The following is a 13,047-nucleotide window of genomic DNA, read 5'->3' on the forward strand; positions in this document are numbered from 1 at the left end:
GAAGGATGCATTCTCACGAACATAAACGTGCAAGGTGAAGCAGCAGGTGCTGATGTAGAAGCTGCAGCAAGTTATCCAGGAGATCCAGCTAAGATAATTCCTGAAAGTGGCTGCACTAAACAACAGATTTTCAATGTAGGTTAGACAGCCTTCTATTGGAAGAAGATGCCACCCAGGACTTCCATAGTTAGAGAGGGGACGTCAGTGCCTGGCTTCAAAGGACAGGCTGACCCTCCTGTTAGGGGCTAGTGCAGCTGGTGACTTTCAGTTGAAGCCAGTGCTCATTTACCATTCCGAAAATCCTAGGGCCCTTAAGAATTATGCTACATCTACTCTGCCTGTGCCCTGTAAATGGAACAACAAAGCCTGGATGACAGCACATCTGTTTACAACATGGTTTACTGAATATTTTAAGCCCACTGTTGTGACTTACTCGGAAAAAAAAAAAAGGTTCAAAATAATGACTGCTCATTGACAGTGCACCTGGTGTCAGCCAGGAGCTCTGATGGAGATGGGCAGAGACTCATGTTGCTTTCATGCTGCAAACACAACATCCGTCCTGCAGCCTGTGGGTCAGGGAGTAACTGTCAAGCCTTATTGTTTAAGAAATACATTTTGGGGACTTCCCTGGTGGTGCAGTGGATAAGAACCCACCTGCCAATGCAGGCGACACGGGTTGGATCCCTGGTCCGGGAAGATCCCACATGCCGCGGAGCAACTAAGCCTGTGTGCCACAACTACTGAGCCTGTGCTCTAGAGCCTGCAAGCCACAACTACTGAGCCCTTTTGCCACAACTACTGAAGCCTGTGCGCCTAGAGCCCGTGCTCTGCAACAAAGAGAAGCCACTGCAATGAGAAGCCTGCGCACCGCAGCGAAGAGTAGCCCCCGCTCGCCGCAACTAGAGAAAGCCCGCGCGTAGCAACGAAGACCCAGTACAGCCAAAAATAAATAAATAAATTTATGAAAAAAGAAAAAAAAGAAATACATCTCATCAGGCTATAGGTGCCATAGATTGGTGACCCCTCTGATGGATCTAGGCAAAGTCAATTGAAAACCCTCTGGAAAGGAATCACCATTCTAGATGCCATTAAGAACATTTGTGATTCATGGGAAGAGATCAGAATATCCACCTTAACAGGAGTTTGGAAAAAGTAGATTCCAACTCATGGATGATTTCGAGGGGTTCAAGACTCCAGTGGAGGAGGTAACTGCAGATTTGGTGGAGAAAGCAAGAGAAATAGAATTAGAAATGGGGGCCTAAAGATGTGACTGAATTGCTGCAATCTCATGATACAACTTGAAGGATGAGGAGTTGCTTCTTATGGGTGACCAAAGAAAGTGGTTTCTTATTCGTAGCACTAGTTACAGTAGTGAAGACATAGAAACAGCCTAAATGTCTATCCACAGGTGACTGGATCAAGAAGATGTGGTACACATATACGATGGAATATCACTCAGCCATAAAAAAAAGAATGAAATAATGCCATTTGCAGCAACGTGGGTGGACCTAGAGGTTATCATACTAGGTGAAGTAAGCTAGACAAAGACAAATACCATATGGTATCACCTGTATATGGAATCTTAAAAAAAAAATAAAAGATACAAACGAACTTATATACAAAACAGAAATAGACTCATAGACCTAGAAAACAAACTTATGGTTACCGAAGGGGAAGGGTAGGAGTAGATTAGGAGTTTGGGATCAACATGTACACGCTACTACACATAAAACAGATAAACAATAAGGACTACTGTGTAGCACAGGGAACTCTACTCAATATTTTGTAATAACCTATAAGGGAAAAGAATCTGAAAAAGGATAGATATATGTATATGTGTAACTGAATCACTTTGCTATACACTTGAAACTAACACACGTAAATCAGCTATACTCCAATTAAAAAAATAAAATTTAAAGAAAAAAAGAAAGTGTTTTTTTGCAATGGACTCTACTCCTGGTGAAGATGCTGTGAAGGTTATTAAGATGACAACAGAGGATTTAGAATATTACATAACTTAGTTGATAAAGCAGGGGCAGGATTTGAGAGGATTGACTCCAGTCTTGAAAGAAGTTCTACTGTGGGTAAAATGGTATCAGCCAGCAGCACGGGCTACAGAGAAATCATTCATGAAGGGAAGAGTCAGTCAGTGAGGCAAACGTCACTGCTGTCTTCTTTCAAGACATCGCCACGGCCACCCCAGCCCACGGCAACCACCATCCTGACCAGCGAGTCGCCAGCAACATCAAGGCAAGACCCTCCACCAGCAAAAAGATTACAGCTTGCCGAAGGCTCAGATGATGGCTAGCGTTTTTAGCAATATTTTTAAATTAAAGTAGGTACCTTGTTTTTTTAAGATATGCTATTGCACACTTTCTACAGTATAGCGTAAACCTAATTTTCATATGTACTGGACAACCAAAAATTTCACATGACTGACTTTATTGCAAGATTCACTTTATTGTGGTGGTCTGGAACTGACCTTGCAGTATCTCTGAGATATGCTTGTATTACAGTGACAATTAAAATGTATTATTAGGATATTATGAACCGTTTTGTGGTACTGAATATGAAAATATAGATAAGATTCCTTGAAAAACAAATATTACCAAAACAGAACACCTGAATAGGCCTAATTCTGTTAAAGAAATTGCAACCCTTATTTAAAACCTTCCCATAAAGAACACTCTAAACCCAGATGGCTCCATTGGTGAACACTTCCAATTATTTAAGGAGGAAATGACCCCAGTCTTACACAGATTCTCAAAGAAAATAGACAAGGAGAAAACACTTGCCAACTTTCATAACTTTCATTTCAAGACTGGCTGGGTTATTATAAGGGAAAATTACAGGCCAGTTTCTTGCATGAACACGGATGGAGGAATCCTAAAGTAAATAACACTGAATCTATATAAAAAGTAAGTCTCTATAAATGGTGGTACATCATGATTAAGTTGAGCTTATCCCAAGCATTTAGGGTGGTTTTATCATTCAAAACTTGTTCAGTGTAATTCTCCATATTAACAGAAGAAAGAAGGAAATGATAATCTCAGTATACAGGGAAGAAAGGCCTATGATAAAGTTCACACACTAATGATTAAACGACAAAACAAGCCCCTCCTAGTGCACTCCCATGGGCGGGGAAGGAGTTGCCGTCACCTGAGGAGCAGAGTCTGCAGGGTCTTGGCCAGAAGCTGTCTCTCTGAAGGCAGGCGCGAAGCAGGGAAACGACTGCCATCAGTGCTAGCCAGAGCGCGAAGGCAGGAAATGAAATAAAAAGTCTCAGGATGGGAAAGCGGAAAGAAAGTTCTCATCTTACAGTTACAGGTGGTGTGATTCTGCACGAACACTGATACGTTTACAGATGATGTCTTGGCTTATGTAATGCTCACCGATAGGCTGTCGGGTTGAGTCGGCCTCACTTCACCTTGGCTCACAGAAAGCCCCTCCGTGTGCAGACGCACCTGCTGCCCCCAGGGCCTTACCTCTGCTGTGACCCTTCTTCCCCGCAGGTCGTATCTGACTCCTGTACGGGACGAGGAAGCAGAGTCATTACGGAAAGCGCGCTCCAGACAAGCTCGGCAGACTCGCAGGTCTACCCAAGTGAGTGTGACCTCCGTGTTTAAGTCCTTTTTTGTCTGTGTGCCTTTCCACTGGAAGTACAATTAAACCGTGATAAAATGTGTGCCTTATTCCAGCCATTGTAGTGAAAGCTTTCCTGTTAGGTCTTACACTACATAGAATCAAATGGATTCATAGCTACATATACCCCCTCTCGCTTCTGTTCTGCAGGCGCAGAGCAGGTTTCTCTCCTTCCCTCCCTAAGACTAATCATTCCACGTGTGCTTAAGGCCAACACCTTAATTCCTGCAGGAGAACAGTCTGGCACAATCTCAGAGTGTTAACCATAGAGTTACCACGGGACCCAGCCATGTTGCTCCTGGTTGTGTACTCAAGAAAAATAAAGCAGGCTTCTACAGAAAAGCCCTGCACAGATATTTATAACAGCATTATTCACAGGAGCCAGAGACCCAAATTCAGTGTCATCTCTGGCCAGAGTTAACTTGCTGTATAGACCAAGATTACGTGTGGAGTGTGCAGGTTCGCTGGAGGGCGGAACCCTGGGCTCCCTGCAGCGTCAAGGTCAGAGTTCTGTGGCTGGTGGTGCCCCAGCGAGTGCTGGGCAGTGGGCCCAAGCGGGGCCATTGCACAGACCAAATAAATGAAGCAGCTAACAAAACTGGAAAAAACCCTCACAAACTTCCATTGATTTGGGAATAAAAAGAAATGAAGTCCTGACGCGTGCCAATGCTGCAGTGTGGATGAACCTTAAGAAAAAGTTATGCTGCGTGAAAGAAACCTGGCATGATCCCATTTGCATGAAAATGTCCAGAACAGGCAAATCCAGAGAGATAGAAAGTGGATTAGTATTTGCTGGGGGCTGGAGAGAGGGAGGAATGGGAAGTGACCACTAAGGGTGTGGGGTTTCTTTCTTTCTGGGGTGATGAAATGTCCTGAAATTAGATGGGGATTTTGCACAGCTCTGTGAATATACTAGAAAACAGCCAGTTGTACTCTTTAAAAGGGCGGATCTTAGGTGGATTATGTTTCAATAATGATGTTAGAAAAAAGAAGAGTCCCTCGGGGAAGCTTTGAAGTAAGGAAGATATGATCTACGTTATATTTTGCAAAAGTCGCTGTGCAGAGCACTGCTGGGAGTGGCCTGTGAAGCCTGGAGGCCTGTGGGAAGCTGTTCCTTAGCTGAGCTGGAGATGACAGGCGTGTGGCAGCAACAGTTGAGGGAGGCTGTGATTGGGCGTCAAGGAAGCAGAGGAGGATGAGCCGGACAGCAGAACCGAGGAGCAGTCAGAGGGCTGAGGGGTCAACCAGGAGATGGTACCCGAGGGAGTGAAAGGCAGTCTCCAGTGAAGAGGGGAAGCTCCGCAGCTTCAGATGCTACAGACGCCAAGCAGGAGAGCTGAGGACTGAGAGAGGGACCTATGCGTAGCCCCCGAGTGCCCTTGTGTCGTTCCTGACCCTCCAGGGTCGGGCAGGTGCCGTCCTGTGTAGTCATCGCCACAGCTGTTACTGCTTGTGCTTCATGGTGGTTTGTTTCCCCAGAGGATGTAACCCCCACGAGGGCCAGACAAGCATTTGTTTTGGTTTGGTTTACTGTGGCAGGCGACACGTAACATACAACTTAATATTCTAGCCATTTTTAAGCATACGGTTCATTGGCACCACCCTCTCCAGAACAGCTTTCGTCTCCCCAAACTGAACCTCTCTACTCATTAAACAGCTCCCTCTCTCCCCACAGCTTCTGGCAACACCGCTCTACTTTCTATCTCTATGACCTTGACTCTAGGTGCTCATGCGAGTGGAATCACACAGTTTTTGTCTTTTTTTGTGACTGGCTTGTTTCACTCAGCGTAATGTCTTCAAGGTTCATCCATGTGGTAGAACATGTCAGAATTGCCTTCCTTCGTAGGGCTGAATAATATTTTGTTGTATGTTTAGACCACATTTGGTTCATCCATCATCCGTTGATGGACACTTAGGTTGCTTCCACCTGTTGGCTGCTGTGAACAGTCTTGCTGTGAGCATCAGTGTGCAAATATCTCATGAGATCCTGCTTTTAGTTCTTTGGGTGTAGACCCAGAAATAGAATAGGCTGGATCGTATGTTTCTGTCTTAATACTTACTTTCCATTATACTCATCTGTTTTCTTATGTCTTTTCCATTAGATTATGGTTCTTGAGTACAGGAATCATTTGATTTGTCTTTGTAGTTCCAGTACTTAAGAACGCAGTAACTTTTTATTAAGCGAATGAGTGAACAAATTAGCTAATAGTTGCCTTCCGGCTTTGGAACTTCCCTCTTCTGAGGACATGAGCATATGACTACTTGAGTTAAGAATCAACTCACTGTCTTCCTAACCCTTTTCCCCTTTGTCCTGCAGATGTCTCCTCATTATTTCCTTTTTTTCTGTACTACTGCTCCTATGAGCCTGGGGAAAATTTTAATTGGTGGAATGTCTCTGTGTGATTCCTACAGTTACAAAATTATGTTAGAGAAAAGCTAGTTCAGGGCTTGTGGGGTTTTTAAAAAAATTTTTTTAAATGGAGGTATAGTTGGTTTACAATACTGTTAGCTTCGGGTGTACATCATACTGAATCAAATATTTTGAGATTATATGCTAGGGCTTCCCTGGTGGCGCAGTGGTTGAGAGTCCGCCTGCCGATGCAGGGGACACGGGTTCGTGCGCCGGTCCGGGAAGATCCCACATGCTGCGGAGCGGCTGGGCCCGTGAGCCATGGCCGCTGAGCCTGCGCGTCTGGAGCCTGTGCTCCGCAATGGGAGAGGCCACAGCAGTGAGAGACCCGCATACCACAAAAAAAAAAAAATTGTATGCCATTTATAGTTATAAAATATTGGCTGTACTCCCTGTGTTGTAAATATATCCTTGTAGCTTATTTTATGCCTAATAAGTTGTACCTCTTAATCCCCTGCCCCAGTATTTCCCTCCCCCTTCCCTCTCCCTCTGGCAACCACTGGTTTTTCCTCTGTATCTGTGAGTCTGTGTCTTTTTGTTATATTCACTAGTTGGTTTTATTTTTTAGATTCCACACGGAAGTGATGTCTCACAGTATTTGTCCTCTGACTTTTTTCACTCAGCATGTTACACTCCAGGTCCATCCGTGTTGTTGCAAATGGCTAATACTCCATATATGTATGTATGCATATGTGGAGTATGTGTATATATGTGTGTGTCTGTGTGTGCCTCATGTCTTCTGTATCCATGCATCTGTTGATAGACAGCTAGATGGCTTCCGTATCTTGGCAGTTGTAAATAAGGCTGCCATGAATATCGGGGTGCATGTGTCTTTTCGAATTAGTGTTTTTGGTTTTTTTCAGATATATGCCCAGGAGTGGAATTGCTGGATCATACGGGCGTTCTATTTTTAGTTTACTGAGGGTCCTCTATACTGTTTTCCACAGTGGCTGTACCAGTGTACACTCCCATCAACAGTGTATTAGGGTTCCCTTTTCTCTGCATTCTCACCAACAGTTGTCATTTATGGTCTTTCTGATGACAGCCATTCTGACAGGTGTGAGGTGACATCTCACTGTGGTTTGATTTGCATTTCCCTGATGATGAGTGATGTTGAGCATCTTTTCATGTACCTGTTGGCCATCCGTATGTCTTCTTTGGAAAAATGTCTATTCAGGTCTTCAGCCCATTTTTAAATTGGCTTGTTTGTTTTTTTGACATTGAGTTGTATGCGCTGTTTATATATTTTGGAGATTAACCCCTTATTGGTCATATCATTTGCAAATATTTTCTCCCATTCAGTAGGATGTCTTTTCGTTTTGTTGATGGTTTCCTTTACTGTGCAGAAACTTTTAAGTTTCATTAGGCCCCATTTGCTTATTTTTGTTTTTGTTTCCTTGCCGTAGGAGGCAGATCCAAAAAAATATTGCTGTGATTTATGTCAAAGAGTGTTCTGCCTGTGTGTTCTCCTAGGAGAAATTCTGCTAACTTTGGGTGTTGTTTATTCTTCTTTTTCTGATTCCTTTAGGTTAAGGTTAGGTTGTTTATTTGAGATTTTTCTTGTTTCCTGAGAGGGCTGTATTGCTATAAACTTCCCTCTTAGATTGCTTTGCAGCATCCCGAAGATCTTGGAACACTGTGTTTTCCTTTCATTTGTCTCCAGGTATATTTGGAATTCTTTGATTTTTCCAGTGATCCATTGGTTGTTTAGTAGCATTTTGTTTGGGCCACACACGTTTGTGTTCTCTGCGGTTTTTACTCTTGTAGTTGATTTCTAGTCTCATAGCCTTGTGGTTGGAAAAGATGCTTGATAATGATTGCAGCCTTCTCAAATGTACTGTGACTTGTTCCATGATATAGCACAGATGTATCCTGGAGAATATGCATTTGAAAAGAGTGTGTATTCTGCTGCTTTTGGATGGAATATTCTCTCTATATATTAAGTCCATCTGGTCTGATGTGCCATTTAAGGCCAGAGATTCCTTACTGATCTTTTGTGTGGATGATCTGCCCATTGATGTAAGTGGGCTGTTAAAGTCCCCTGCTATTTTTGTGTTACTGTTGATTTCTCCCTTTATGTCTATTAATATTTGCTTTATTCATTTAGGTGCTCCTGTGTTGGGTGCAAATATATTTTCAGTTGTTATATCTTCTTCTTGGATTCGTCCCTTGATTATTATGTACTGTCCTTCTTTGTCTCTTGTAACAGTCTTTATTTTATTTTTATTATTTATTTATTTATTTATGGCTGTGTTGGGTCTTCGTTGCTGTGCACAGGCTTTCTCTAGTTGGGGCGAGCGGGGGCTACTCTTCGTTGCAGTGTGTGGGCTTCTCGTTGCGGTGGCTTCTCTTATTGTGGAGCATGGGCTCTAGGCACACGGGCTTCAGTAGTTGCAACACGTGAGCTCAGTAGTTGTGGCACACAGGCTCTAGAGCGCAGGCTCGGTAGTTGTGGCACATGGGATTAGTTGCTCCACGGCATGTGGGATCTTCCCAGACCAGGGATCGAACCCACGTCTCCCACACTGGCAGGTGGATTCTTAACCACTGTGCCACCAGGGAAGTCCCAACAGTCTCTATTTTAAAGTCTATTTTTCTGTTATAAGTATTGCTACCCAGCTTTCTTTTCATTTCCGTTTGTATGGAATACCTTTTTCCATTCCCTCACTTTGAGTCTGTGTGTGTCTTTAGATCTGAAGTGTGTCTCTTGTAGGCAGCATATATTGGGTGGGCCAAAAAGCTCGTTCGGGTTTTTCCATAACATCTTACAGAAAAACCGAACGAACTTTTTGGCCAGCCCCAATATATGGGTCTTGTTTTTGTATCCTTTCAGCCACTCCATCTTTTGATTGCAGCATTTAATCCATTTCATATAAAGTAGTTATTGATATGTATGTACTTATTGCCATTTTGTTACTGTTTCGGGATTGATTTTTTAGTCCTTTTTTGTTCCTTTCCTCTTTGGTTCTCTTCCCTTGTGATTTGATGACACTCTTTAGTGTTATGTTTGGATTTCCTTCCCTTTTATGTGTATGTATCTATTATAGATTTTTTGGTTTGTAATTACCATGAAGTTTGCATATAGCAATATATGTGTGTGTGTATACACACACACACACACACACAATTATTTCAAGTCACTGATCTCTTTAATTTCAAATAACATTTTAATAACCCTGCATTTTTCCTTCTCTCCCCCCATGATTACTGTTTTTGACATCATATTTTATATCCTTTCATTTTGTGTATCCCTTAACTTCTCATTGTGGATATAGTTGATTTTACTACTTTGTCTTTTAACCTTTCTAGTAGGTTTGTACTTGGTTGATTTACTACCTTTGCTGTATATTTGCCTTTACCAATGAGATTTTTCCTTTCATAATTTTCATGTTTCTAGTTGTCATCTTTTTTTGTTTTTTTTTTCTTTTTCCTTTCTTTTGCTTAGAGAAATACCTTGAACGTTTCTTATAAAGCTGGTTTGTTGGTGCTGAACTCTTTTAGCTTTTGCTTGTGTGTAAAGCTTTTGCTTTCTCCATCAACTCTGAATGAGAGCCTTGCTGGGTAGAGCATTCTTGGTTGTAGGCTTTTCCTTTTCATCAGTCTAATTATATTGTGCCACTCCCTTCTGGCCTGCAGAGTTTCTGCTGAAAAGTCAGCTGATAGCTTTGTGGGAGTTCCCTTGTATATAACATGCTGCTTTTCCCTTGCTGCTTTTAATATTCTGTCTTTAATTTTTGCCATTTTAATTCCAATATGTCTTGATGTGGTCCTCTTTGGGTTGATCCTGTTTGGGACTCTGTGCTTCCTGGACCTGGATGTCTGTTTCCCTTCCCAGGTTAGGGAAATTTTCAACTGTTATGTCTTCAGATATGTTCTGTGACCCTTTCTCTATCTCTCTTCTCCTTTTGGGACCTCTGTGATGTGACTGTTAGAGCATTTGATGTCATCGTAGAGGTCTCTTAAAGTGTCCTCATTTATTTATATGTATATATTTTTTCTGTTCGGTGCCAGTGATCTCCACTATTCTGTCTTCCAGCTCACTGGCCTGTTCCTCTGTATCATTTAGCATACTGTTGATTCCTTCTAGTGCATTTTTCATTTCAGTTATTGTATTCTTCATCTCTGTTTGGTTGTTCTTTGTATTGTCCAGCTCTTTGTTAAAAACTTACAACTTCTCACTCTGTTCATTCTTTCTTAAGTTCTTTGATCATCTTTACGACCATAACCTTGAACTTTTTCTCAGGTAGATTGCCTGTCTCCACTTCACTTAGTTGTTCTTCTGCGGTTTTATCTTGTTCTTTCATTTGGAACATGTTCTTCTGTCGCCTCATTTTGCCTAACTTGCTGTTTATAACATTGTGTTTCCATGTATCTGGTAGGTTGGTTACATTTCTTGACCTTGGGGAAGTGACCTTCTGTAGGAGGAGTCCTATACGTCCCAGCAGTGCACTCCTCTCTGGTCACCAGAGCTGTATGCTGTAGGGGTGCCCCCTCTGTGGGCTGCGTGGGTCATTCTGTTGTGGTGGGCTGACTATGTGGGTGTGCTGGTTGGTTGCCAGGCCCTGCCTTGTGTGGAGGCTGCTGGCTGCTGGTTGCCGTGACCAGGTCATGAGGTGGCTGACTGTGGAACCCAGGGGGCCCCAGGGCTAGTGCTAGCTCACTGGGAGTAGAGTCAGTGGGGCTGTGGCCCGCCCTCTTCACTGGTGAGTGAAGCTAGGTCCTGGGGCTAATGCTGGCCTGCTGGTGGGCAGAGCCGGGTCCTGAGGGTCTGGCTGCAGGGCCCCAGGGTCCAGAGCTGGTGTCAGACTGCTGACTGTTGGGGCTGGTTCGTGATACAGCTAGCTGTGGGGTCCAGTGTGTTCTGAAGCTTGTGTTGGCCTGCTGGTGGGCAGGGCTGGGGCCCAGCTGGCCCCAGGGCTGGTGCTGACCTGCTGGTGGATGGACTGGGTCCTCCCACGGCAGGCTGTGGGCTGTGATTGTCCTGGGGCTGGTGTCCACCCATTGGCGTGTGAGGCTGGTCTGAAGGCTAGAGGAGGCTTACTGGTGGGCAGGGCCAGGGCCCAGGGGTTTCTGGGGCTGGTGTCTGCCCACTGGTCGGTGGAGCTGGGTGCCAGGGTCTCTGGCTGTAGGTCTCTGGTGGTCCCGGGTCTAGTGCCTGTGCACTGGTGTGTTGGGCTGGGTCCTGGGCCCTCTGGTGGGCAGGACTGTGTCCAGGGGGTCATAAGGCAGCCTGTCTGCTGGTGGGTGGGCCTGTGTCCCTGCCTAGTTAGTTGCTTGGCCTGAGATCGTCCCATTCCTGGTGCCTGTGTTCTGTTGGCTATGAGCGGGGCTGGGTCCTGAGGGTAATAAGCTAGAGGGAGGACTCCACGATGGTGCCTGCCTCTGCACCAGTGTCCTTGCGGTTGAACCAGCTCCCCAGAGTGGCTGCTGCCAGCGTCTGTGTCCCCAACATCACAGGCCTGCCTCTCCGGGAGACTCACCAAGATCAGCGGGTGGGTCTGACCCAGGCTTCTTTGAAATTACTGCTTCTGCCCTGGGTTGTGGAGCACGTGAGATTTTGTGTGTGCCCTGTAAGAGTGGGGTCTCTATCCCCACACAGCCCTCTGGCCTTCAAACCCAGACGTTCTGGGGGCTTGTCTCCCCCAGCGCAGGACCCCCAGGCTGGGGCTCAGACCAGACCGCTCGCTCCTGGGGGAGAACCTCCACAGCATTTGCGGGTCGGCCCTCCTACCCGTCTTGTGGTTCTTTCGGTGCGTCTGTAGCTGTGGAAGCTCTCTTCTGGTTGGCCCCGGCCAGCAGCTGTTCTGTGCACAGTCGTCCTGGTGCCCTGGGAAGAGGCGCGCTCAGGGTCTTCCTGCTCTGGCATCTGGGCAGCTCCCTCAGGGTTGGTTTTGTGTTTGTTTGTGTGGGTTTGGCTTTTGGTTTTGGTGGTGGTTCTGGCCTGGCTCTGAATTGTCACCGTTTTGAACCCGGTTCTTCTTTCTGTGCGTAAACTTAAGTTTTCCTCGTATCTGCTGGACAGTCTCTGTTTGTGGCTGCGTGCTCTTGGGGGGTCAGGAGCGTCAGGTGGAGATGTGAGAACCGTGGGTGTGGAAGCAGCGGGCGGGCATCAGTGCTGCCCTGTTTCTGGAACTCAAGCGGGAAATGCTCAAGTATTGTGTTTGAAGTGTATCTAGGCTCAGGCCTGGGGCCTCTGCGTACTGAGGTGTTTGTTTTCAGCATATATTGCTTGAAGCGGCCTCACACATTTCGGGAGCTTCATTTGGAATTTGGTACCATTAGATCTTTACGGAGTTTCCCTGCTCATTCACGGGGCGTTATTCCATGGTTAGGGTGAAACCTCTCTGACCTTGTGGTATTTTCCCAGGGTGTAACCCTGACGGATCTCCAGGAAGCAGAAAGGACGTTCAGCCGGTCGAGGGCAGAGCGTCAGGCTCAGGAACAGCCCAGCCCGAAGCCCGTGGGCCCCAGAGGGCTCGACGGCAGCGCCCAGAAGCATGAGCCCCTGGCAGCCCCTGCAGAGGAAGCTGGGGAGAGCCGCCAGCCCTGGGACCGGAGTCTGGAGGATCAGGTGAGCTCTCTGTGCTGAAAGCAGGTGGCTGGGGGAGTCTCTTCCCCACTGATAATTCCAGAACTGTCCTACTCTGCAGGGGACACCTCATAGAACACGCTATTTACGTCCATCTTTAGTTGGCAGACCTGTGTAACTGAAAGAATTCAGAGGATGTTAGTCCTTAAGTGATCAATTTTTTCCTCTGGGAGTTAACGAATGCGCTTTTTTTCCAGTTTTATTGAGATGTAATGGACATGTAATGTTACAACACGATTTGATGTGTGTACACGTTGTGAAATGATTACCACCATACTTTTGGTTAACTAAATGTGTCTTTCTATTCTGAAAAGAGAGATCTTGGTATAAAAAAATGCAAATAGAAGTATAAGCATTTATTATTCAGTTTATGCCAGGCACAGTTTTAACAGTTTCGATATGTGTA

General features: G+C 45.2%; 1 protein-coding gene across 2 annotated transcripts in view; it reads left to right on the forward strand.

The window, feature by feature from the left end:
- Nucleotides 1-13,047, forward strand: part of PPP1R12B (protein phosphatase 1 regulatory subunit 12B) — a 197,169-nt gene that overhangs the window by 107,235 nt on the left and 76,887 nt on the right. For both annotated transcript variants that reach the window (XM_065875856.1, XM_065875848.1), the window contains exons 14-15: nt 3,513-3,603; nt 12,420-12,623. In XM_065875856.1, coding sequence (XP_065731928.1) covers nt 3,513-3,603; nt 12,420-12,623 — 295 coding nt within the window. The remainder of the gene's footprint in view (nt 1-3,512; nt 3,604-12,419; nt 12,624-13,047) is intronic.

The sequence above is a fragment of the Phocoena phocoena genome, chromosome 1 (assembly GCF_963924675.1).
Source record: "Phocoena phocoena chromosome 1, mPhoPho1.1, whole genome shotgun sequence".
Lineage (NCBI taxonomy): Eukaryota > Metazoa > Chordata > Mammalia > Artiodactyla > Phocoenidae > Phocoena > Phocoena phocoena.